We start from the raw sequence: 26,526 nt of genomic DNA on the forward strand, positions 1-26,526 counted from the left end.
GTCAAAAAAACAAAAACCTGCTTTCTTGCCTTGCTTTGCTGTGCCTTGCCTGTGCCAGACTTCTTCAGAAAAGTAACAAGGTAGAATATATAAAATATGAAATGAAAATAAAAAGAACTAGTTCCACAAAAAAAAAAAAAAAAAATTAAGGCCATGGGGGCACTGTTATATCCCAAGCACCATGCTGGGTGCAGAACTGTACGTGCATGAGCAAGTTCCACGGGACGAGTCCTCCCGGCTGGTGGGAATCCAGGTGTTTCTTCTATTGTAATTTGTACTTTTCCGTACGCTTTGAAAGTGAGAGAAACGAAAGGAGAGCGGCAAGACAGGGGAGGTGGAGGACAGGTACGTAGGAAGGAATAAAAAGGGAATGAGGTTTGTGGACAGAAAAACAGGCGGCGAGGGTGCAAAAACGCCCGCCTGGCTGCATCCACGCCCACACCAAAGTCAGCCGTCCGCACCGCCCGCCGGGATCACGTGACGCGGCCAAAATGGCTGACCAGGAAGGCGGCTACCCGGCGGGGCAGGTACCGGAGCGGGGGCCCGAACCAGGGCCGGAGTCCGGGGAAGAGTTTGAGATCGTGGACCGGAACCAGCTGCCGAGTCCAGGCGAGCTGAAGAGCGCGGCACAGCCGCGGGCGGCGGCGGACGGCTGGTCCGCGCCCATCTTGACCCTAGCGCGAAAGGCCACAGTGAACCTGTCGGCGAGCTGCGGGAGCGCGCTGCGCGCGGCGGCTGGGCGCGGCGTCGGGGACGGCATCGGGGACGGTGCGGCGCGCGCAGGTATGCTCAGGCCAAGCAGGCTCTGGGCGGGCGGGCGTCTCGGCCACGCGACCGGCGGTGTGCCTTCTGTGGGTAACAGGTGGCCCATTTCGCGATTAGAGGATGTTTAACCTACCCAGCTAGTTAGACAAGTTAAGAAAAAAAAAAAAACTTGTTAGCCCGCAGAACTACTTGTCTCTGTGTTTTATACTTTGCAGCCAAAGCAAGCTAAATAAATACTTCGGATGGAATGGTCTAAGTTTGGGACAACTACCATACAGAACCCCTCATTCAAATTGTTTCCCAGAACAACGTCATTTTTCTTGTTTTTTATTATGAAAATTTAAGAATTTAGATAATTTGTATTGATAATAATCCAAAAAAACCAAACCAAACTCTGCCGTCGAGTCGATTCCGGCTCATAGCGTCCTTATAAGACAGAGTAGAGCTGCCCCATAGGGTTTCCAAGGAGGCCTGGTGAATTCGAACTGCCAGCCATTTGGTTAGCAGCCATATCTCTTAACCATTACACCACCAGGGTTTCCTTGATAATAATAAACTTTAGGAAATGAAACCAGCACTATTCTCTGGGTTAAAATCTCACAACGCCAGCCCGTCACACACTTCCTCCAGGGTTAACGGTGCGTCCCGGACTCAAGGAGGGAAAACACCAAATTCTAAGTAAGGAGGTTTTAGTTCCAAGCTTGCTCTGCCACTAACTCGCTGAGTGATGTGGACAAGTCACTACCCCGCCCAGTCCCATTTCATAGCCTGTAAAATGAGATTTTTTTATTGATCCAATGATCTCTTAAAGTCATTTTCAGTCTTGTAATCTAGAATAGGGTTTCAGCATATCAATGAAAAGAAAAAAATATATACTCCGGAAACATGATGATATTAAGATTCTGATTTAGAAAGCCCTATAAAGAAAATATCTAGAACTCTGCCCTCCAGTATAGTAGCCGCTTGCCACATGTGATTCTTAACTTTTAAATTAATTTAAGGGTTAATAAAATTTTTAATTCCATTTCTCATTCACACTAGCCACATTTCAGGTGCTCCATAGCCACATGTGGCTAGTGGCTCCTGTACTGGACAGTGCAGTCTAGAACATTTCCATCTTCATAGAAAGCTCTGTGATACAGAGCTGACTGAAGACTAGAGTGTTTTCTAAGAACCATTATAGTATACCTTTGAGGTTTATTGATTTTGCTGTAGGTGTCAGCACTGGCACCAGAATAGTGATTTGTGAGATCTTTAATGGCCAGGAAGGATTAATAGAGAAAAATTTTAAAAACTGACTTATCTGGAGAGTCTGACAGTAGAACATAGGACTAGGAAGTAATGAGGGAGCCTTTCCACCCCAGGAATCTAGTTCCCCACTAGTTTGTCACCTTTTCCAGAAACTTTTCCACACATCCAAACCAAAAACCAAACCCAGTGCCGTCAAGTCAATTCCGACTCATAGTGACTCTATAGGATAGAGTAGAGCTGCCCCATAGAGTTTCCAAGTAGCGCCTGGCGGAATTGAACTGCCGACCCTTTGGTTACCAGCTGTAGCATTTAACCACTACGCCACCAATGTTTCCTTCCACACATCATGGAATGTTCAGTTGTATACCAACTGACAGTCCTGCAAGTCCTGTATGGCATCTTTTGGAGGACTCTTAGATAGTTCAGGGCACAGAGTAAGCAAATAATATTAGCTGATTATTGACAAAATGTGCCAATGTCTAGAACAGTGCCTAGCACATAATTATAAATATCCATTGAACAGTGCATGTTGAAAAATACTTGTTTTCCATTTATAAGTAATAGTCAACACTTCTGTGCTTACTAGGTGCCAGGCATTAATCTAAGATCTGTGCATATATTTTCATTTAATTCTCAAAGTAACTGTCATGGATTGAATAGTGTTCCCCAAAAATACATGTCAAGTTGGCTAGGCCATGATTCCTAATACTATGTGATTATCCTCCATTTTATGATCTGATGTGATTTTTCTATGTGTTGTAAATCCTAATCTCTGCCTGTGGTTAATGAGGCAAGATTAGGTTATGTTAAAGAGGATTAGGGTGGAATGCAACACCCTTACTCAGGTGGTAGCCCTGATCCAATGTAAGGGGAGTTTCCCTGGGGTGTGGCCTGCATCATCTTTTATCTTCCAAGAGATAAAAGGAGAGAGAAGCAAGCAGAGAGATAGGGACCTCATTACCACCAAGCAAGAAGAGCCAGGAGTGGAGCATGTCCTTTAGACCTGGGGTCCATGGGCTGAGAAGCTCCTAGACCAGGGGAAGATTGATGACAAGGACCTTCCCCCAGAGCCAGCAGAGAAAGAAAGTCTTCCCTTGGAGCTGGCGCCCTGAATTTGGACTTCTAGCCTCCTCAGCTTCGAGAGAATAAACCTATGTTTATTAAAGCCATTCACTTGTGGTTTTCTGTTATAGCAGCAGTAGATAACTAAGACAGTAACCCTTTGTGACAGCCAGGCCAGCTTCAGTGACGTGTGATCAGTGTAGTCTCACAGGGCCCAGCACTCAGAAGGGCTTCACACTTGTAATTCTTAGTGATATTGCCTTTGAATTTGTGTTTTATAAGTGAACCATTTATGATTTGTGCTTTGTAAGTGTCCCATTGAACAGTGGGACAAAGGAGCATGTGCAGGGGTCTTGGAGCCTGGGATCATGTGTGGTCCCACCTCCTGCTGCCTCCCCAGGACAGGTTCTCAGCCATCTGTTCTCCCTCCCCTGGCACGCTCCTCCCTCTCCCAGTCTTCACCCCAGGACCACTACAAGCCTGGGGAGGCGTGGGTTAAGAGCTCTGCAGTCTCAGGACAGTGCCAGTGCATGGAAGTGGCAATCCCTTAGGACCATGAGAAGGAGAAATTGACATATCTGCCTCTAGCCAGGCCCCACATTTTGCAACTGACCTTGTAAATTATGTGTCCAGCCCTGTGAGATAAGTAACATTGTTATCCCCATTTTATAAAGAAGGAAACTGAATTAAAGAGAATTTGACCAAGTTACTTATAAGTGGCAGAGCCAGAACTTGAACCAAGGCAATCTTCCTCTCAACCCCATACTCTTCATCACAGCACCTTGCTGCTTCTCCCTTTAAAATAACTTCATAAGTAAAATGTGGCATCACTGAATTTATGTGTAAAATGTTTTGTTACATATATAGTTACCACAATTAAAAAGAAAACTAAAAAAAGTCATAGATTTTTTTAATTAGTTAATTTAAAGAAAATATTAAATAATTACTACTCAGATTTGGCAAAAATGTGTACATCGTTTACAAAGGACTGAAATGTGAAGAACTGCTGGGGTGAGCTGTGTGCTAGTCCCCCAGGTGAAAAGGATTTGAAACCGACAGGAAGGACAGGAGTTGGGGTGGGAAAAAGGAAATGGACTCTGAGTAAGGCAGATCAGAAGACAGGGGTCACCACTTCACCAGGGCCTCGACTGGGGCTGGCTCATTCATCTCTTTTCCCACAGTGTCCCAAAGCCATTTATCTGCTCACAGAAACAGGACAGATACAGACAGTCATAGGAGGCAGAGAGATTTTCCAGAGGGTCCAGAGAGATTGAATGTGAGCAGCACTCTTGCCAGGGAAAAAAATTTTTGGTGATAAAGGTTGAGAGAAATGTTGTGGAGTGTTTTGAATACTTGTTTCAACATGTTACCCCACAGGGGGACTGGTAGCACAGCATACCACAGGGTGATTTTGTTGTCTCTAGTTGTCTTGTTTCCCCATCCCCCAGAGGTAATAAATGCACATGGTAAAAAAGAGAGAGAAAAATCAAACCATGTAAAAGAACAATGAGCATATAGCAAGTCCTCCTCCCCCAAAACTATCCCCAATACTACTGTATCTTTCAGAGATAAGTCTATGCATATATAGCACATGTGTTTTGATCTCTCCACACTTTTCACACAGACAACAGAATATACACAGTGTTCTACATCTTGCTTTTTATAGTAATGTATTCTAAAGGACAAATAATAAACCATGCATCCTCCTAAGAATTAATGTGCCAAGTGCAGTATCTTACACATGGGTACTCACTGAAGAAGGCATTCTTTCATTTTAAAATTATTAGATATATATTTGCCTTTAGGTAGGTGGTATGTATTATGGCTTCCTCTGTTCTCTCCGATGGTGACGTAGCAGTAAAGAGCTCGGCTGCTAACCAAAAGGACTGCAGTTCAAATCCACCAGCCACTCCTTGGATAGGGTCGCAATGAGTCAGAATAGAGTTTTAAAGTGGCAGAGCCAGAACTTGAAGATTGTTTTTTTGTTAGATTGGTTCTCTTCCTGGGCAAATTTTATTTTACATGTGTCAAAACACCCCTGCACAGTTGGTGTAGTTCCTTCCAAAATGAAACACATTAACTTTTTCCCCTCACATTGCTGAACTCAAGTTAGCCATAATAGATGATAAGTGAAAATTCCTGAAAATTATGAATGGTTGCAAACTGGCAGCGCTTTAAGTCGTTTGTGGCTAGTAGTTGCATTTTTTTCCATCCTGCACAGTGTAAAAGCATTAAAAAATTTTTTTTTAGCCATTAAGCAGGTTTTACATAAAAATCCAGATCTCCAGTTTCTCCTGAAAACTCATATCTGGCACTATTGACTAACATTCCTTCAGCAAGAGGCTGGTAATTCCTATGGTTGAGCGTATTTTCTCCAGCTTATCCTCTCGCAGCCTCACTCATTTATGTCACGGGCTTCCCTGTAAGATAGTCAAGGTTGAAATAGATCCTCGAGCAGACTGTTTATTTGGCAGTTCAGTAAGTGCAGTGCTTTGTGACATGCTCTGTTGTTGTTTTGAATTATTACTAATGAAGCTTAGAGATGTGAATAGCTTGCCCAAGGTCACAAAGCTAGTAAAATTGTGAGACAGAATGGCTAAAAGGGTCCTTCCAGCTCTAATTTTCCATGAATCTATGGACTGAGTATGAATGGGAATCGGTGACTAATGGAGCAGGGGGATGGACGAGACGGCTGCAGAATATTCCCATGTCCCCGGAAACAATGGTAAGAGCCACGCCACCAGCTCTGATTTCCTGGGACTGTGGTTTTCACATTTTTGGTTCATGTGACTCCGTAAGCTATTCCCAGCTTTTAAAGTTGACATGTAAAACTCTTCATCATAATTTTGAAGTTGCTCAGGATACATTTTTTGGTTATTGTAAAAACTGACTTTTTAAAATAAAACCATTGCTTATGATTTTATATGTATCAGGTGGTATCTAAATATCTTAATGATTTGATAAGCACCATCAGTCATTTTAAAAATATATTTTTACGGGTATAATGAGTTCCTTAACATTTGAAAATTTTACATTTTCCCTTATATTCCTTGAAATTTAATTTCCGTTATACTTCCCTCACAGAATTTTATCTTAATGTAAATAGATTTATATATGTATATTTTTTATTGGTCATCCTATCATACTTCTCAGCAAAATATATGTAAATAAATTAAAATTTTTAATAAGTTTTTTTGTGACTAAGGCTCTAAGTGTTTATAATTTTTTCTTCTGGAATGCATTTCCATTAAAATTACTACTGGCATCAAATTGATAAAAGCAATATAATTTTTATAAATTATTATACATAATAAAATTTTTACTAGAATTGCATCTCTTAATGGGCTGAATGGTGTTGGTTTTTATCAGCATGTATCTGTAGATGAATATATTGGATTTATTGCTAAAATCAATCAGCATCAATCTTTTTTGTTTTTTATAGATGGGAGCCTTGAGAAACCTGGTCCACATAAATAGATAGAAATAGACAGACTTTTGCTATAGCAGTGTTGCTCAAGTATGTGAACACTTTCCAAGTTAATATGACAAAAATCTCATTGGTCTAATACCAAAATTTATTTTTTTGTTCATTTTTGTTCAAAACAAATAATTGAAAATCACCTGACTTGCAAAAGAATACAACCTAGTCATTAAAAACGTTGCTTTTCTCAATTTCTGGGAAGTTACCAAAACAGACTTTACGAGGACTTATAAAATGATAATTATCCTTGTTATTCTTTCATTTAGAGGCATCTTGTTTAACCCAGAATACTCAAAATGGTTGTGGACATAAAAATAATGCTTATTTCCTTACACTTCTGCCAATATTATATATATATATTTGGGACTTGATCAATCATCAAAGAAGGCTTTCCCTCCATTTGGTGCCCTGGGACTTCTGCAAGCAGGTCAGCGCACCAGGAGGAAGCTCTGGGAAGGGGCTGGAGTGTCCTTCTGTAGAGACGGAGAAGAGTGTCTGTGAAACTTGAGGATCTGGAAATTGAATCCCTTAAAACATCTGAGGTGCCTAGCCCTTGGCAAGATTTCCTGTACATTTAGTCCCACTTGAAGACCGTTAGTTTATAGATCTGGGCTTAGTGTCCTTTTTAAGGGTAAATCTTTACAAATTGCTTCTATGGTCAGTTCAGGATCCCTATGGCACAGTGGTTAAGCGCTCAGCTGCTAACCAAAAGGCCAGCGGTTTAAACCAAGAGAGAAAGATGTGACAATCTACTTCCGTAAAGATTTGAAGCCTTGGAAACCCTACGGGGCAGTTATACTCTGTCCTTTAGGGTTGCTATGAGTCAGAATCTGTTCCGCAGCAATGGGTTTTGTTTTGTTTTTAACAGTCTGTTCAGGTTTTCTCCCGCATCTTGATGAGGTGTTGCAGCTTTTATTTCCTTTGCCGATCGTACATTTCACTGAAGTTTTCAAATTTATAAATTATATAAATATATACATTCGCATTTATAAATTTGTACAAATTTAAAAATGTAAAAATAATTATACCACCCCCATCCAATTAACCCATTTTTCCCATTCCACAACCTTGATGAAATGTTTAGACCATTTTTTCATTTTCCAGCAGGTCTCCCCATAACTTCTTGGGTTTTGCTGAATGTAGTATTCTTCCCCCCACCCCTATTTATTTATTTATTTATTTATTGTGTTTTAGGTGAAAGTTTAGAAATCAAGTCAGTCTCTCATACAAAAAGCTATACACACCTTGCTGTGTACTCCTAGCTGCTCTCTTGCTAGTAAGACAGTGCATTCCTCCCCTCCACCTTCTATTCCCCATGTCCATTCAACTAGCTCCTGTCTTCCTCTTCCTTCTCATCTCTCCACCAGACAGGAGTTGTCCACATGGTCTCATGTGTCTACTTGAGCCAAGAAGCTCACTCCTCACCAGTATCATTATCTATCTTACAGTCCAGTCCAATCGCTGTCTGTAGAGTTGGCTTCAGGAATGGTTCCAATCTTGGGCTAACAAAGGGTCTGGGGACCATGACCATCAGGGTCCCTCCATTCTCAGTCAGACCATTAAGCCTGGTCTTTTTGTGAGCATCTGAGATCTGCATCTCACTGTTCTCCTGCTCCATCAGGGATTCTCTGTTGTGTTCCCTGTCAGGGCAGTGATTGGTGGTAGCCGGGCACCATCTAGTTCTTCTGGTCTCAGGCTGATGGAATCTCTGGTGTATGTGGCCCTTTGTCTCTTTGGCTCATCTTTACCATATGTCTTTGGTGCTCTTCATTTTCCTTTGCTCCAGGTAGGTTGAAACCAATTGATGCATGAATTTAGTATTAACACAAGTTGTCTCAATAAAAGGAAACCCACTGCATTGAGTCGTTCCAACTCATAGTGTATCCCTATAGGACAAAGTAGAACTGCCCCATAGGGTTTCCAAGACTGTAAATTTTTACAGAAGCAGACTGCCATATCTTTCTCCTGTGGAGCAACTGGTGTATTCAAACTGCCAGCCTTTCAGTTGGCAACCGAGCACTTTAACCACTGTGCCACCATATTTACTTAATATCTTTATTGCAGATTTACAGTCAAAATATTATCGTTTTTAGATTTTACTGTGTGGATCATAACAAATTATGGATAACATTGCAAAGAATGGGAATTCCAGAACTTAATTGTGCTCGTGTGGAACCTATACATAGACCAAAAGGCAATTAGAACAGAACAAGGGGATACTGCCTGGTTTAAAATCAGGAAAGGTACATGTCAGGGTTGTATCATTTCACCATACTTATTCAGTCTGTATGCTGAGCAAATAATCTAAGCCAGACCGTATGAAGAATGGGAGGAAAACTCATTAACAACCTGCGATATGCAGATAACACAACCTTGGTTGCTGAAGTGAACTTGTAGCACTTACTATGAAGACCAGAGATCAAAGCCTTCAGTATGGATTACACCTTAACATAAAACAAAAATCTTCACAACTGGACCAATAGGCAATATCATAAACTGAGAAAATATGGAAGTTGTCATGGATTTCATTTTACTTGGATCACAATCAGTGCTCCTGGAAGCAGCAGTCAAAAAATAAAACGACGTATTGTCTTAGGTCTGCTGCAGACCTCGTTTAAAAAATGTTAAAAAACAAAGATGTCACCTGAAGACTAAGGTACACAAACCAAGCCATGGTATTTTTCGATCACCTCATATGCATGCGAAAGTTGCACGGTGAATGAGGTAGACTGAAGAAGAATTGACGCCTTTGAATTACAGTGATGGCAAATAATACTGAATAGACCATGGACCGTCAAAAGAAGGAACAACTCTGTCTTGGAAGAAGTTTAATCAGAATGCTCCTTAGAAGCGAGGATGCCGAGACTTTGTTTCACATGCTTTGAACATGTTATCAGGAGGGATCAGTCCCTGGAGAAGGACATCATGCTTGGTAAAGTAGACGGTCAGTAAAGAAGAGGAAGACCCTCAATAAGATGGGATGACACAGTGGCTGCAGGGATAAGCTCAACCTAACAACGATTGTAAGGATGAGGCAGGGCCGGGCAGTGTTTCGGTCGGTTGGACATAGGGTCGCTATGAGTCGGAGCTGACTCAGCTGCCCCTAACAACAACAACATATACATATATGCTATGCTCTTCTAACTATTTATATGCCCATATTAATTAATGCCCATGAAATAAAACAAGTGTAAGCAACAGATTAATATCCAGGATATACAGATCAATGAGACAAAGGCAAACAATTCAACACGAAAGTGGGCAAAAAATTTAATGGAAATAAAAGATTATAAACAAAAAGTTGCTTACTGTTACTAGTTATCAGACAACTGCAAACTAAAGCAATACCCATCCAATTGACAATTCAATTTAAAGTTGGAGCTGGTAGGGAGAAAGGCGCACCGGCCCCCAGGCAGGGCCCTGCATTGCACCTGGGTTTTGTCTGGGATCTAAATTTTTATTTAATTTCTAGAGACAGCTTCCTGGACTTAAGGGAACATTTAGTAAGCACCTGTCGTGGATATCCGATACAGACTGCAGACACTTTTAAAATAAAGCGACAAGATTAATGGAGTTGAAATGGAAATGTAGTTTGATTCTAACGCCTTTATTTACAAAGAAAAAGTGGGTGTAAAACTCGTGATACGGACTAATTGTGGAGGAAAGATGGGCGGCAAGGAAGGACAATGTGAATCTGGAACTATAGGGAAGATGCTTCCCTTCAGCCTCCCAGCTAGGGCAGCCACACAAAAGAGCAGACTCGTGAGGCCTCCTGAGCGGGGCAGAGACCCACCCCCACCTGGCTTTTAACGCTGTTGGACTCCAACCGGCGCAAATAATGTAAAATGGCGCCCGCTAGTTCCATAGGTGTGGCCTTAAACTGGACTCGTCCAATAGGAACATTCAGGGACGGGGGACTTTTCCCGGACGCCTTCTGAATTGGGGTCGGGCTTCCTGCAGTTTGCGCCCTTTCATTGGTCAAAAAAGGAATATGAGGTTGTCGCAGAGGCCAATCGTAGTGGGTCTCAGTAGAGCCGTCTCCCTAGCAACGCGCGGAGTCACCCGAGAGTGGCCGCTGGTACAGGAAATTTGGGGGCTGTCTTCTGACCCTAGACCCAGGCTGGCCAGGTGAGGCTGTGACACCCAGGGATCAGGGAGTGGTTTGGCTGCGAACCCCTGTTATCTACCTGCCGGCACGTCGGCACCCGGAGCAGACTGCCTGGGCGCTCGCCTGACCCGTTCTCGCTCTGCTCCCTCCTCACCCGGACCACACTGCGTCCCCTAATGCAGCTGTGCCTGCTTCTGCCCCACAGCTGCCAAGTGCCAGATGATGGAGGAGCGTGCCAACCTGATGCACATGATGAAGCTCAGCATCAAGGTCCTGCTCCAGTCCGCCCTAAGCCTGGGCCGCAGCCTGGACGCGGACCATGCCCCTTTGCAGCAGTTCTTTGTAGTGATGGAGCACTGCCTCAAACATGGGCTGAAAGGTGAGGCCGAGGGGGCTCAGGGGAGCGTGGAAATGTGGGCTAGGTGTTTGCTTAGCATTTGTTCATCAGTGCCAAACGCTGCTGGGTGCTGGAATGACAGCAGTGTACAAAGTAGACAAGGCCTTTGCCCTCAAGAAGCTGACATTCTAGAGCAGAGCTGCTCAGTAGAAAAATCATGCAAGCTATATTTGGAATTTTTAATTTTCTAGTAGCCCTGTTTTGTTTTTTAAAAAAAGGTAAAAAGCAGGTGGAACTAATTTTAAGAGTATATTTAACCCAGTATATTCAAATATCATTTTGACATGTAATAAGTATTAAAAAGCCTTATTAATAAGATGGTTTACGTAGTTTTGTACACTAAGCATTAAAATTTTTGCACTTACCAAACAAAAACCAAACCAAACCAGTTGCAGTCGAATCGATTCCGATTCATAACAACACTATAGGACAGAGTAGAGCTGCCCCATAGAGTTTCCAAGGAGTGCCTGGTGGATTCAAAGTGCTGACCTTTTGATTAGCAGCTGAGCTCTTAACCATTTGCATTTACAGCACATCTCAATTCAGTTTCTCAACTGTGTTAGCCACATTTCAGATGCACATGTGCCATGTGACTGCCTTATAGGATAGCACCGTTCTGGAGGTAGAGTCAGTAGATGCAGAAACAATTGCAAAATGCTGCAAATTGATGGGCGCAAAATGGATTAATAATAGAGAATCAAGGAAGGAACCTTTCAGGTAGGTGAGAGGAAAGATCTTTCTGGGGAGGTGAAATGTGAGCTGAGACTCAAAGGAGCAGAAGGAACCTGCCACAGAAGCATTTGGGGCAAGGGCATCCCTAGCAAAAGAAAGAAGTGCAAAGGTCCTGAGCAGGACCAAGCCTGGTTCGAGGAAAACACCAGATAAGGCAGCTGAGTGGGAGAGTGAGAAGCAGTGAAGTGAGGAAGAGCTGGATCCCAGAGGCCTCTGTAGGCCATGGTGAGGAGTTGGAATTTATTCTAAGTGTATGTGGAAAGTTTTAAGCAAGGGAGAAATGTGACCTGACTTATATTTTAAAAGAACTTTCCGATGTGTGAAAAATGATTTATTAGGGTTGGGAGGTGACAATATTAGGAGCAAGGAGACCAATTAGGAGGTTATTGCAGCAGCTCAGGTGAGAGATGGTAATGATGATTTCAAGAAATAAGCATTAGTTTGGTATCAGGTAGGAGGGAGAAAGGAGCCCCTGGGTGGCACAGACAGTTAAGCACTCAACTACTAACAAAAAGGCTGGTGTTTCCAACCCACCAAGAGGCGCCTCAGAAGAAAGTCCTGACAGTCTGCTCCCGAAAGGTCACAGCTTTGAAAATGCTATGTAACAATTTTACTGCACCACATGGGGTCACCATGAGTCAGAACTGACTTGACAGCAACTAGTTTTGTTTTGTTTAGAAGGAAGGAAGAAAGGGGAAGGATTTCATAGGTGATTGTGAGACACCTGTTTTATTTCGTGGACAGTAACTACATGGAGAAAGAGCATAGTTGGTATGTCAGAGAAACCCTGTTGCCAGAGGAAGGGAGCGCTAATTTGTTACTTCACCTTTCCAGTCCTCAAGACTAAACCAGAAGGATTATACAGTGGAGTTCTGCTGCTTTCACTTGGCTTTTGGGGAGAGACTGGGGGCCCCTGAAGAAATTCTGCAACCTGTTCTTATGAATAACACTTTTGTTTCCTCTTTAGTTAAGAAGAGTTTTATTGGCCAAAACAAATCTTTCTTTGGTCCTTTGGAGCTGGTGGAGAAATTTTGTCCAGAAGCATCAGATATAGCCACTAGTGTCAAAAATCTGCCAGAATTAAAGTGAGTGATGTTTGAAAAAAGCTCCCTATTTTACTCTGCCCTCAATTCCTTGCTAATACAACATTTTCTGATTTAAAGCAAATTGTAGCATGAGTCATACCCTACTTAGACTTGAGCCCCAGCTCTGCTGGTCATTAGCCACATGATCTTGAGCAAGATTGCTGCTCTCTGAGCCTCAGTTTCCTTTTCTTTAAAAAGGGGACAGTGATTCCTGCTTGCCACACAGGACTATCCTGAGGGTCAAATACGTTGAAAAGGTGTTATAAACCAAGGAGCAGTTAAAGGAGTAAAACGAGTCATTGCTACATTCCTAGAGTCACTGCTTCAGATATGTCTGAGCAATTTTCTGAACAGTATAGTTAGGGCTAGAATTTAGATTCCAGGACAAGTGACATTTGTGACTAGGCTATGACTAATGAGTCATTGCTGTGACTGAGTTTGCAATTGAGACTATGATGCATAGGCTCAAAATTAAAAACTGAACAGAACACAAATAAGGTATCATCATGGGACCTGGCATTGAGAAGGAGCCCTAAAGAGCCTTGAGGCCATGTGAAAACCCTCTTCAGACTCTCCCACAGGAGACTTGACTATTGAGCCTTTGTTCACTCTTTTCCTATGGAGCCAGCCTATTCCCTTTTCAGAAAATAACAATAGCCAATACCGTTTATTAAGGGCTGCTAGGTGGCAGACATTGTGTTAAGGACATTTATTTTCACAATTTTATTTAATCTTCTGCAACAATCTTCTAGAATACCTGTTGGTATCACCAATGACAAGTTTAGAAACTGAGGCTTAGAGTGGTTAAGTAACTAGCAACTTGCCCAGGTACCTCGGCAAATGAGTGGTGAAGCCAGAAAGAGAAAACAGGTCTGTTGGACTCTAAAACCCATGTGGGCAAGCCCTGTGCATGCTTCTGAAGATTGGATTTGGACCTTCTGTCCCTGCCCCTAGTTCAGCCCTTGGGCCACACCAGGTAAGTTTCGAGCCTTTTACACATGACACCCTTTCAAGTATGTACATGGTGACCTCTCTTGTGAGCCCTCCAAGTCTTCTGCATTGTTTCTTCTGTCGTTCTTTATATGGTGGGTTTTCCAGTTTCCTTGTTTTTTCCTGTCCAGCTCACGTCCTCAAAAGTAAAGCCTCTAGACAGAGTGTCCAGTGTTTTCTGATGTGTTCTCATTGGAGTTGAGCAGAGCTAACCTTCATCCTACACTTTATTTCTATTTATTCACAGGAGACAATTTTGAAGTCTTGTTGTGCTAACTCAGGATTCCCAGTCAGCTAAATCTCCCACTTCTGTTTCCTCATTAATCCTCTAGATGCTAAACAGATGACAAGCTTAAGCAGAGTAAATCCTCCTGGGGTCTGCCAAGCAGGAAATACACCAGTAGTTCCCTTCTCTTGATGCCTCTGCAGGAGTAGCCACGTTGGGGACTGTGTGGGAAAGGGCTGCTGCTTTATTTCTAATGAGCTACAGCATTTCTACTGTTTAAGTAGTAATAAAAGTTCTGAGATATCTACAGTATTTTGGAAGTTATGACTAGTTTTTTTTTTTTTTTTAAGGGGCATGTTGAGAAATCATTTGCCCCTAAGGCATTTGAAGCTTGAAGAATGAATTTTGTATCCTTAAGAAGAATCTTTCTAGCATTTAATTCCCTTGTCTAATTGAGATAAAAAATATCTTTTCCACAGTAAGTGGCCTATCATCCACAATTTTTCAGTGTTTTCAAGTCGTGGGTTATTATTGAACATGATAAGTACTCATTTCAAATATTGGCACTTAAACCCAGACAAGTCTTCTCTTTCTCTTTTTTGAAAATCAAAAATTACCTTTTTTTATTTTTATGGTGCTTTAAGTGAAAGTTTATGAATCAAGTCAGTCTCCCATACAAAAATTTATATACACCTTGCTAAAAAAACACCTTGCTATATACTCCTAATTGCTCCCCCCCAATGAGACAGCACACTCCTTCCCTCCACTCTCTCTTTTCATGTCCATTTGGCCAGCTTCTCACCCACTCTGTCCTCTCATCTCCCCTCCAGACAGGAGCTGCCTACATAGTCTCGTGTGTCTACTTGATCCAAGAAGCTCACTCTTCACCAGTATCATTTTCTATCCCATAGTTCAGTCCAATCCCTGTCTGAAGAGTTGACTTTGGGAGTGGTTCCTGTTTTGGTCTGGGGACCATGATCTCTGGGGTCCTTCTAGTCTCAGTCAGACCGTTAAGTCTGGTATATTTATGAGAAGAATTACTTTTTCTTATTGCCAGGTTTTTAATAGGAAATAAAAACAAGACAAAAAAGACAAATAATTGTAAAACTTCCATTATCCCACTCCTCAGAAAAGAAAAAAATATCTTGGTCAATATCCTTCTAGATAATTTCAGTGTATATTCAGACGGACAGATAGGTAAGATTCTAATTTTATTCCCCCTTCCCTCCAAATGGCATCATATTGCACTGATTCCTATGGAAGACCATTGGGCACTATCCTTTAAAATGACAAATGCGTCTGTCTTTGACCTGGCAATTCCATTTCTAGGCATTTTAGCCTACAGCTGTAAAACGTGCAGAATCACACATGGGCAGTTATTTATTGCAGCATTATTTGTAAAAGCAGATTCAAGAACCAGTTAAATAAATTATGATGCAGTCTTATAATGAAACACTCTGCAGCAGTAAAAACTGAAGTTTACTATTAAGGAAAGATTTAAGGAAACATGATATAGATAAACCCGCTGCCGTTGAGTCGGTTCCAACTCATAGCAACCCTATAGGACAGAGTAGAACTGCCCCATAGAGTATCCAAGGAGCACCTGGCAGATTCGAACTACTGACTTCTTGGTTACCAGCTGTAGCACTTAACCACTATGCCACCAGGGTTTCCATGATATACTGTAGCAATAAGCAAGCTGCAGGACAGCATGTGTGATATTAATGTTTTTTGTAAAAAGGACAGAAGTAAGAATTTAGATTGATACATGTTTTTATAGGAATAAAAACGTTGTAGAAGTATGTCTTAGTTATGTAGTGCTGCTATAACAGAAATAGAAACCCTGGTGGCATAGTGGTTAAGTGCTACGGCTGCTAACCAAAAGGTCGGCAGTTCAAAGCCACCAGGCGCTCCTTGCAAACTCTATGGGGCAGTTCTCTGTCCTATAGGGTCGCTATGAGTCAGAATCGACTCAACGGCTCTGGGTTTGGTTTTTTTGGTTTATAACAGAAATACCACAAATGGATGGCTTTAACAAACAAATTTATTTTCTCACAGTTTAGGAGGCTAGAAGTCTGAATTCAGGGCACTGGCTCTAGGGGAAGGCTTTCTTTCTCTGTCAGCTCTGGAGGAAAGTCCTTGTCTCTTTCAGCTTCTGCTCCTGGGTGATCTTCATGTGTCTTGGCATTGCTCTATTCCCATCTCTGCTATAGCTCAAAAGAAATTGACTTAAGACACACCCTACACAGTTCTATCTCGTTAATGCAACAAAGGCAACTCATTCCCAAATGGGATTATAACCACAGGTATAGAGGTTAGGATTGATAACACAAATTTTTCGGGGGGGTGGGGGGACACAATTCAATCCATAACATAGTGTACATAGAGTTTATTACCGTATGAAGAAGAAGGAACTGGGAAGGTAGAGGACAGAGTAAAGAGGGAGACTTGGAACTGTGTGTTTTTTCATCCTTTCTGGTGTTTGAACCAAGTGAAGGTATCACTGCCCATGCAAAAAAGAACATTAAATTAAGTACTAAACTGTACATGCCATTTTTGTAGCCCTTTTTTCATTTAATACTAGATTTTAAACTGCTTTCCATATCAAGTAGTCATCTACAATATCATTTTTTTTAATGGCCAAATTTGTTTAACCTCCCTCTGGGCTTATGTGGTTGTCTTCAAATTCATGTGCTGACAAACAGTGCTGTGGGGAACATCCCAGGCACATATCTTTGTGCACATCCAAAACTGTTTCCTTCAGCTGTGTCTCTTGATGTAGAATTTTGGTGACCCGTTGTCATAAATTGCCCTCTAGAAAAGCTGTGCCTGTCATTTGCCTATCAGCAGTTGGAGTCAGTGTCATCTTTCATATCATGCTAAAGTTAAATATCTTTTTCTACTTTACTTCCTCTCCTTTTTCCTCCTTTTACTCAAAGCCTTTCCAATGGTTTTGGAATTAATAAAAGTGGGGTAACCCTTATAAGCCGGGTGTCTGAAGTCACCAGGGTGCATTCTGATCCTATGGCGAGACCTTTGGCCCTGATAGCGTCTTCTTATGAAGACTATTGATCACACCATTTTACCTTTAAGACTTTCTTGGACGCCACAAATGCAGTTCCTCTCCTAGATCACAATTTTTTTTTTTTTTCTTAAAACAGCTTTAGGTCTACTACTAGGAGGCTGTTTTTTCCCTTACAAGCAGAAAAACAGGCTTTTTCAAAATTAATATCTTTGAGCTAATACCTTAGAAATTTTATGAGACTTTAACACTTTAACAACCACTCTGTTCAATTATTAGTCTTTCGAACATGCACAAATTGTATTTGTTTCAGAAATCAGATTTTTGTAGTTTAAGGTTTTTTCTTTTTGTATTGGAAAAAAAAATACACGCCATGGTACAAAATGTGGACAGTTGTCCTACTCCTCCCTACTCCCCCCTCACCTCCCTCCCCTCTCCAGGCAGCTAGTCTCTCAGTGTGCTCTGCATTCACAAGCGGGTGTACACTTGGACGTGTGTATCTTTCTGGCTAAATTGGGAGTTTTTTCCTTTGGCTTTGTCTTTTGTCATGCTACAACAGTTTGATGATCTGATTTAATTCTAGGACAGCTGTGGGAAGAGGAAGAGCTTGGCTTTATCTTGCACTCATGCAAAAGAAACTGGCCGATTATCTGAAAGTGCTTATAGACAATAAACATCTCTTAAGGTATTTTGCCACCTTTGTTTGCTTATGACAGCTTTGTAAATAATTAGAAAATAGCTCTGTAGATCACTTTGAATTAAGAGTATGTAATGTTCGCAACTTTTATGCAAATTCTTAATTTTGTATATTCTGTGGCTTAATTATAAGATACCAGTATTTCATTTTTTGAGTACTGATATCTGAAAGTTGTTATGAAGATGCATGTGACTTTTCAAAATGAAAAGTCATTTTGAAGGTAATTCTTTGAAAGTATCAATACCTAGTATTAGGTAGGAGTCCCTGGGTGGTGCAAATGGCTAACACACTAGACTGCTAACTGAAAGGTTGGAGGTTTGCGTCAGGCACCTCAAAAGAAAGGCCTGGCGATCAGCTTCAAAAAAAATCCGCCATTGGAAAAACTCTATAGAGCGTAGTTCTACTCTGGCACACATGGGGTTACCATGAATCGGAATTGACTCAACAGATTGAACAACAACTGACAGCGTGGTCATTAATTTTCAAAGAAATGGTATTTATTAAATTGGAGGGTAACTGGAAAAAATTACTTTAGAATTAGGTGCAGTGGGCAATTTTAAGGTATAAAACCCTGCTCTTTGTAAGAGAACATATCCATGTTACCCAATTTAGGATTCCATATCCAGTTCATAAAATGTTGTATCACTTACTATCAGTAAATACTTAAACTGGCTATCACTGAAATTTATGACCAGTTAATCTTTCATGTTTATAACTATGTAAGTGAATATAAAAGTAATTTTCTCTAGAATATGAGAATTTACAGGAAGGAATCTCTCTAGTCTAATTGAGATAAAAATATCTTTTACCGTATGGGCTATCACCTGTGTTTCCAACTCTCCTGGGGTATTATCAAATATATCTCTATATAATGAATACCAATTTCAAATATTTCATATGTTCGGTGCTTTGAGTCCAGTTACACTGAATAATGTTGAGTTACAGATTTTGTTGCAGTGAATGAAGTCTTAAGACAATAAGTTCTTATGCGCGCACGCACACACACACACACACGCCTTAGTGCCCCTGGGTTTGGTAAACTAACAAATCATTGGTGACTGGAAGCAGTAACAGAGGGGCTGGAGCCACATTGCAAATGGCTGAATGGCTGAGAGGTAAGGAAGTGAAAGCAACAAACATTGCTCAGTGGGACACAGGAAGTAGGAAGAGTTTTATTCTTGGATGTGACGAGGCTGTGGGTTCCCCACTTCTGTTCAAATGAGTGGAAATGTAGTAGTTCATATCACTGGGAGGAATGAGTCAGTGGAAACACAGGAGGAAGACTGATGGTCAAGAACTAAAGAGCCAAGAGGAGATGGAAAGGACTAGAGCTCAGGGCCCAAATGGAGGAGTTAATTTTAGACAGGAAGAGGGAGGAGCCCATTCTAAGCCACAGCAAGAAAGAAGATGGAGAAGAAATAGTAACCCTGAAGTGGTAGAGGGAAGTGAAAGGAAGGAAGTTCACACAAAGAAGCTTGGCCATCAGCTGAGAGGTGAAAAGGCAGGGCAGGTTGGGGTGAAGAAGAGTGGTGAGGGAATTTCTGAGCAGTTCCCCTGTCATGTTCATCTCTTTTAGTGAGTTCTATGAGCCTGAGGCATTAATGATGGAGGAAGAAGGGATGGTGATTGTCGGTCTGCTGGTGGGACTCAATGTTCTTGATGCCAATCTCTGCTTAAAAGGAGAAGACTTGGATTCTCAGGTAAAACTGAATTTTGGCTCTAGATGGGATGCCTTTATCAGGCCAGGGCTTTTAGGTAGTATCTGCAGACATGTACTCAACCTGAGAAATGGGCAAGTGGCAAAGGACCCTCTGATAGAGTGACTATGTGAGGTGCTGTGGTGGGGCAGAGGGGCAGCAATTGGGGAAGGTCCCTGGGAGGAAAGGGTGTTGGAGCTGTACCATGAAGGCAGACAGTGCAAGGAACGGTGAAGAAGTAGCAGGGGCAAAGGCACAGAGGCACACACAGAAAGCACAAATAGCCAGATAGTTCTCCAGAGTTGGAACGTAGGTGCTCAATGAGTGAGGTGAATGTGGAGGCTAGGGCCAGTTGTTAGAGCTAAATGCCATGCTCCAGGGATTAGATTTTATTCCTAGTGCTTTGGGAAGCTGTTGAAGGCTTTTAAGCAGTACACTGAAATGATCAGCCTGGATTTGAGAAAGATTACTTTAGCAGGCTTTCAGGTCATGAGTTCGAAGTGGCCAAGAATAAAGACAGCAAAAATGTGGAAGAGACCAGTCTAGAAGTCCCAAAAGAAAGTATATGAGGGTAGGGAGTAGGAAGATAGAGTCAGGAGAGATTTGTAAAGTCAGGGTAATAAAAAGGGGTACAAATGAAAGTAAGCCATAAGGGGTAGACTGCCTTGTAGGGGTATGGCCTTACCATCTTGCAGCATGGGAGCTGCAGACCCAGGCTGAGGCCTAAACTCCTAATGGCAGGGACTGCAGATGTCTGAGGGCAACAGAAGTACTGACCCATCCCCCACATCCGCCCCCTGCCGAACTTTTTCCCACCACATTTGGACCTAAAGAACAAAAAGCTTTCCCAACCGCTGCATGCCCAGGTCAACTTTTTTTAATAACGTGTCCACCCTGCCCCCTTTTAAAAAAAAAAAAAAGGAACAGTGTGTATATGTGTGTGTGTGGGTGTGTGTGTATTTATTTATGCATTTTAGAAAGAAATGTTTAGAGTTTATTAAACCAAGATACTCTAAATATACCATTTTTCAATTTTTCTTAAAATTTAACAATATGTTCCACATAGCTGTCTGTTCAATAGAGAGGTGTAAACTATTTTAAATGGTTGCATAGTATTCTATTTTATAGATGTACCATAATTTAACAGTACCTCATTTAGGTTATTTCCCTATTATAACAACAATCTTACAAACAGCCTTATACCTTTTTGTACTCTCGTCCTTTCCCCCCACACCTCTCCTTTAGGATAGATTTTGAGATTGCTGTGTTTTAAAGTATTCACATTCCACATTTTGGTAAATACTGTAAAATTGGCCTCTGGAAAGGTCTTCCATTTTACACGCCCGCCAGCAGTGTATGAGAGAGCCCATTTTCACTTGCTAACACTGGATGTGATGAGCGTTCTTGGTCTTTTTCAGCGTAATAGACAAAACAACTCATCACCTCAAATTTACATTTTGGAGAACTAGTGAGGTCAAGTGTTTTTTCATGTTTTATTTGCCATTGGTAGGTCAGCTTTTGTGACTACCTGTTGTATCCTTTGCCCATTTTTCTGAGTTGTCATCTTTTTCCACATCTTTATTATAGATTAAGGATACTAACCCTTCCTCTGAATTTTTTTTTGTTATACACCGTCTCCTCACTTATCCACTATCTTGTTATCCGACATTTCACGTTTGGGACAATAATAAAAAATCTGCTCTCTATCTTGCACATTAACAACATACATCTGGCAGTAACAAACGCCAAGATACAAGGCAAGAGTAATGCCAGTTGTAATGGTTAAGATGATGTGTCAACTTGGCTAGGCCATGATTCTCAGTGATTTCACAGGCATGTGAGGCTGTGATTTCGCAGTTATGTAATGATGCAGTCATCCTCCATTTTGTGATCTGATGTGTTCATCCTCCATTTTCACATACCGCAGATTTCACATAACAACCCGGTCTTTGGAACCTAATTATGTTGATAAGTGAGGAGAGGGTTTGTTTGTTTTTTTCTGACTTCTCAGAGGTTTGCCCTATAGAAATTTTGTAGTTTTTGCAGTCGAATTTAAACAGACTTTTCCTTTTTCAAATCAAATATGTAGCTTTTACATACACGTGATCTGTTGTTTTGATACAGTGTAATGTGGGAATCTGGGTGATTTTAACAAATAGTAAACCATTTTTCTCAGTGTCATTTTTTTTTTTTTAATTTTTATCGTGCTTTAAGTGCAAGTTTACAAATCAAGTCAGCCTCTCACACAAAAACTTATATACACCTTGCTATATACTCCCAGTTGCCCTCCCCCTGATGAGACAGCCTGCTCCCTCCCTCCACTTTCTCTTTTCATGTCCATTTTGCCAGCTTCCAACCCCCTCTACCCTCTCATCTCCCCTCCAGGCAGGAGATGCCAACATAGTCTCAAGTGTCCACCTGATCCAAGAAGCCCACTCCTCACCAGCATCCCTTTCCAACCCATAGTCCGGTCTAATCCCTGGGGTTGGCTTTGGGAATGGTTCCTGTCAGTGTCATTTATTAAATACACTATTTTTCTGCTAATTTGAAATTCTACCTTTTTCGTATATAAAATATCCATAGTAACATAGTAAACCTAGCTTTATTTCTGAACTCTCTGTGGGGTCCTTGGATCTCTTTATTTCTGGGCCAGTAGCACCTTCTTCTAATCACTACAGCTGCATAGTATGTTTTACAGTCGGGTAGTTCAACCCTGCCTATTTTGTTATACTTCTTTTTCAGATATTTCTCTCCTATCTGTTCTTCCAGATAAACTTGAACATCATTTTGTCAAGTTCCAAAACAAAAATTCCGTTGGGATTTTTGTTAAGTAATAGATGTCATTCAGTAAAGATGATACTATTGTTGTTAGTTGCCATTGAATTGGCTCCGACTCGCGGGAACCCCATGTAGAACAGAACAAAATGCTGCCTGGCGCCACACCATTCTCAGGGTCACTGTCGTGCTTAAGTCCATTGTTGCCTTCTACCTAGGAGCTTCGTTTTCCAGCACTATATCCGATAATATTCTGTTGTGATCCATGGGGTTTTCGTTGGCTGGTTTTCAGGAGTAGATCATCAGACCTTTCTTCTTAGTCTGTCTTAGTGTGGAAACTTTACTGAAACCTGTCACCATGATGACCCTGTTGGCATTTGAAATACTGATTGCATAGTTTCTAGCATCATAGCAACATGCAAGCCACCACAGTATGACAGACTGACAGATGAGTGGTGGAAAGATGAGAAGAGTGCATATCTATTCCTGTCTTCAACGGTAGTGCCTTTAGTATGTTACCGTAAAGTATATTTGCTGTTGATGTCTAATGGATCCTCTTTCTTATGTTTAGGAAGTACTGCTGGCAAAAGTTGTGTGATGTATTTATAACAAAAAAAAAAAGGGTAGCAGCTGAGGCTGGTTATGTACAGTCAAACGCCTCGTGGGATTTGGTTCCTTGGTTTGGAGGTTTAGGGTCATGGTTTTGTACGACATCCCAGTTAACTGGCCTAATAAAGTGTTCAGGGCTTCTGTTCTACCTAGTTCATTATGTAGTGCTGGGGTCTTAAAAGCTTGCAAGAGGCCATCCAAGGCACAACAATTGGTCTCTTTGCCTGGAGTGACAGAGGAAGAAGGAGAGTCAGGAATAGGAGGAGAAAATGGAATGTTTGGCCCATAGCCTCCATGAACAACTGCTCCCTTTGCCATGAGACCAGAAGAACTAGATGATGCCCACTGACCGTTACTGAACATTTTGATCAAAGGTTCTATAGACAAATCCTGATCAAAGGGGGAAAATGCAGAACAGAATTTCATATTTTCATGGACTCCAGACTTTCTGGAGCTGTGGAGGCTGGATGAACCCCTGAAACTATTGCCCTGTGATAACCTTTAAGCATTAAACCAAAAACATCCCCTAAATTCTTCTTAAAACCAAACAATAGTTTAGCTTAACTAGTAAAGAATGTCTGCCTTGAGCATTGTGCTCTTTTAACATCTATCAATATGGATCGAATTGACAACTCAAAAGATTAGATAGGAACCTTAGGGGGCAGTGAGATTATGTTAATAGGGGAGGAACAACTCAGAAAAAGGATGAGAATGGTTGTATAACTGAAAGAATGTTATCAGTGTCGCTGAATTACATATGTAGAGCTGTTGAATTGTTGTTTGTTATGCTGTGTGTGTTTGAACCACAAAAAAATAATTTTTTAAGAAAAATGAATGTTGAAGTTATCAAATAAACCTTTTTTGGCATCTCTTGATAAAGCAGAGGTCCCCAGGCTGCAGAAAATTCCATTGCCTCAAGCAGCTTGCTCAGCCTGCCCTGCAACTTTGCATTAGAACCCTAGTTCCTTTGCCTGCCCCATAAAAATCCTGGCAGTGCATGAAGTCATATGTAAACCCCATTGCGCCTGCGTAATATTATTAAAAATATAGCTGATATAAGTTGCATGAACTCCCTACTTGTAAACCCCTTAAAAATAACCTTTCACCTTGTCCTAGGGAAGCAGTCTTTGCGACAACAGCTCTGACTGACTCCTTTCCTTGCATAACAAAATAAAGGTACCTTTCCGTTCTCCCACCTCAGTCTCTTGTTTATTGGCCAATAGGAGTCATGCCGGGCAGAATCTGGGGTTTCCATCCAGCAACATTAAGATGTCATGTCTGTTTTTAACCCATAAACATAATTGAATTAACTTATGCGTTTCCTATTACTATATTATCCCTACATTCCTAAAATAATTGTGTATTGTTCTCTTAAATGTATTCCTAGATTTAATATGTTTATGGTTTGTTTGGAATTTTTGTCTCTGTGTTTATAAGTGAAACTGTTCGAAATTTTTCCCCCATACTATCTTTGTCATTTTTCAGCATCAGGATTGTATAAGCGTCATAAAATAAACTGAAAAAATGTTCTTCCTTTTCTTGTTTTCTATAACAGCTTATTAACAGAGGAATTATTTTTCCCTTTAAGATTTGCTAGAATTTCAGGAGATTGGTGGGATGCAGACCCCAAATTCTCATAAAAGACCAGACTTAATGGTCTGACTGAGACTAGAGGAATCCCGGCGGTCATGGTCCCCACACCTTCTGTTGGCCCAGGACAGGATACATTCCCAAAGACAACTCATCAGACATAGAAGGGACTGGACAATGGGTTGGAGAGAGATGCTGATGAAGAGTGAGCTACTTGTATCAGGTGGACACTTGAGACTGTGTTGGCATCTCCTGTCTGGAGGGGAGATAGGAGGGTAGAGAGGGTTAGAAACTGACAAAATTGTCATGAAAGGAGAGACTGGAAGGGCTGACTCATTAGGGGGAGAGTAAGTGGGAGTATGGAGTAAGGTATATATAAGCTTATATGTGACAGACTGACTTGATTTGTAAACGTTCACTTAAAGCTCAATAAAAATTATTTAAAAAAAAAAAAAGATTTGCTAGAATTTACTGGCATTACCACTTCAGTCTTTAATGCCTTTTTTGGGCGTAGTTCAATCTATTGGTTTCCTACATTGTACGTCAGCTTTTTAGTTGTTTATGTTTTTTCTAGAAATCATCCATTCACATCAAGCAAGAGTTGTATAAAAGTATTCTCTTAAATTTTTTTATATCTCTATTCTCATTTGTAATATTGATCATACTTGATAGAGATTTATCTACTTTGTTGAACTTTGGAGTACCAGCTCTTGGTTTTATTTATCAATTCTGCTTTGTTGAGAAGGCTTTATTTGCTTTCTGATTCATTGATTTCTACTTTTGGTCTTAATCATTCTTTTGTTGTTGGGTTTTTTCCCAGGGGAATATATCTTTACAATTTAATTTCTTTTTTTTACAAAACAAATACATGCGCATTGAAAAAATTAAGCAATACAGAAGTGTATAGAGTAAAAGGTGACATTCTACAACTCCCCTGTCCCCCGGCCCCCAGTCCCACTCTCTTACCCAAAGGTAATGATAAAGATTTTAGGGAAAATCTTTCTAAAGCCTTTTCTACTTTTTCTATGCATTTATGTATATGTAGGTTTTATTTTAAACTAAATATGTTCTGGTTTTCTATTGCTAATCAGATTAGTCACTTAACAACATTGTGTCTTTTACGATTCTGGGGCTGGACTGGGCTCAGCTAGGAGGTTTTTGTTCGAGGGCTCATGTGATTATAGTCAGATGGTGACTGGGGCTGGAATCCTCTGAAGGCTTGCTCTCATGTGAGTCAGCCAACAACAGGGGCTTCTCAGGCACCTCTGTCTTCATGAGGCCTCTCTATCTGGTCTCTCCAGCATGGTGGCTTCAGAGTAGCTGGACTTCTTAAACAGAAGCTCAGAACTTCAAAGACCTATGCCCTAAGAGCCAGGTGGAAGGTGTGTTACCTTTTTTATTTTGATGTGTAGGATTGTTAGTTTCCATTGTGGTTACCTTAATATTTTACTATTTTTCTAAGGTTAAACCAGTCTTTTAGTTCTTGATATCGCCTTGACTTCCTTTCTTTTTTGTTTTAATGTTATCATCTTTTACGTATTGACATCTCTCTTTCCCTATTTTTGGTGCTTTAGCTTTGATTTGTTTTTGTGACTTCCCTATCTAGGTTGATGTCTGGTTCTTCTGTCCTGTATTCTCGTCTTGGGTTGTTATCTGACGTTACTGATTTTCTAACCAGAGGACTCCCTTTAGTATTTCTTGTAATTTTGGTTTGGTTTTTACAAATTGCCTTAACTTCTGTTTATCTGGAAATGTCCTAATTTTGCAAGCATATTTAAGAGACTGTTTTGCTGGATATATAATTCTTGGCTGGCAGTTTTTTTTTTTTCTTCAAGGCTTTATACATGTCATCCCGTTGCCTTCTTGCCTGCATGGTTTCTGCTGAGTGGTCCCAGCTTAGTCTTATTGACTCTCCTTTGTAGGTGACTTTTTGTTTATCCCTAGCCACTCTTAAAACTCTCTCTTTATCTTTTGTTTTGGCAAGTTTGATTATGATGTCTTGGTGAGTTTCTTTTGGGATCTACCTTGTGTGGGGTTTG

At 41.1% G+C, this 26,526-nt stretch overlaps 1 protein-coding gene across 4 annotated transcripts in view; it reads left to right on the forward strand.

Annotated features, from left to right (window-relative positions):
* Positions 1–482: 482 nt before the first annotated feature.
* RUFY1 (RUN and FYVE domain containing 1) overlaps positions 483–26,526 on the forward strand; it is a 75,859-nt gene continuing 49,815 nt past the window's right edge. For 3 of the 4 annotated variants that reach the window (XR_007516202.1, XM_049874526.1, XM_049874527.1), the window contains exons 1-5: positions 483–783; positions 10,873–11,046; positions 12,764–12,881; positions 17,703–17,804; positions 19,393–19,516. Coding sequence is in view for 3 of the 4 variants with exons in the window: in XM_049874526.1 (XP_049730483.1) it covers positions 492–783; positions 10,873–11,046; positions 12,764–12,881; positions 17,703–17,804; positions 19,393–19,516 (810 nt within the window). In the remaining variant the exon portion in view is untranslated. Of the gene's footprint in view, positions 784–9,936; positions 10,688–10,872; positions 11,047–12,763; positions 12,882–17,702; positions 17,805–19,392; positions 19,517–26,526 lie in introns of those variants that run through there. The other variant, XM_049874528.1, reaches the window with a different exon arrangement.

Source organism: Elephas maximus, chromosome 2, assembly GCF_024166365.1.
Source record: "Elephas maximus indicus isolate mEleMax1 chromosome 2, mEleMax1 primary haplotype, whole genome shotgun sequence".
In the NCBI taxonomy this organism is placed as follows: Eukaryota; Metazoa; Chordata; class Mammalia; order Proboscidea; family Elephantidae; genus Elephas; species Elephas maximus.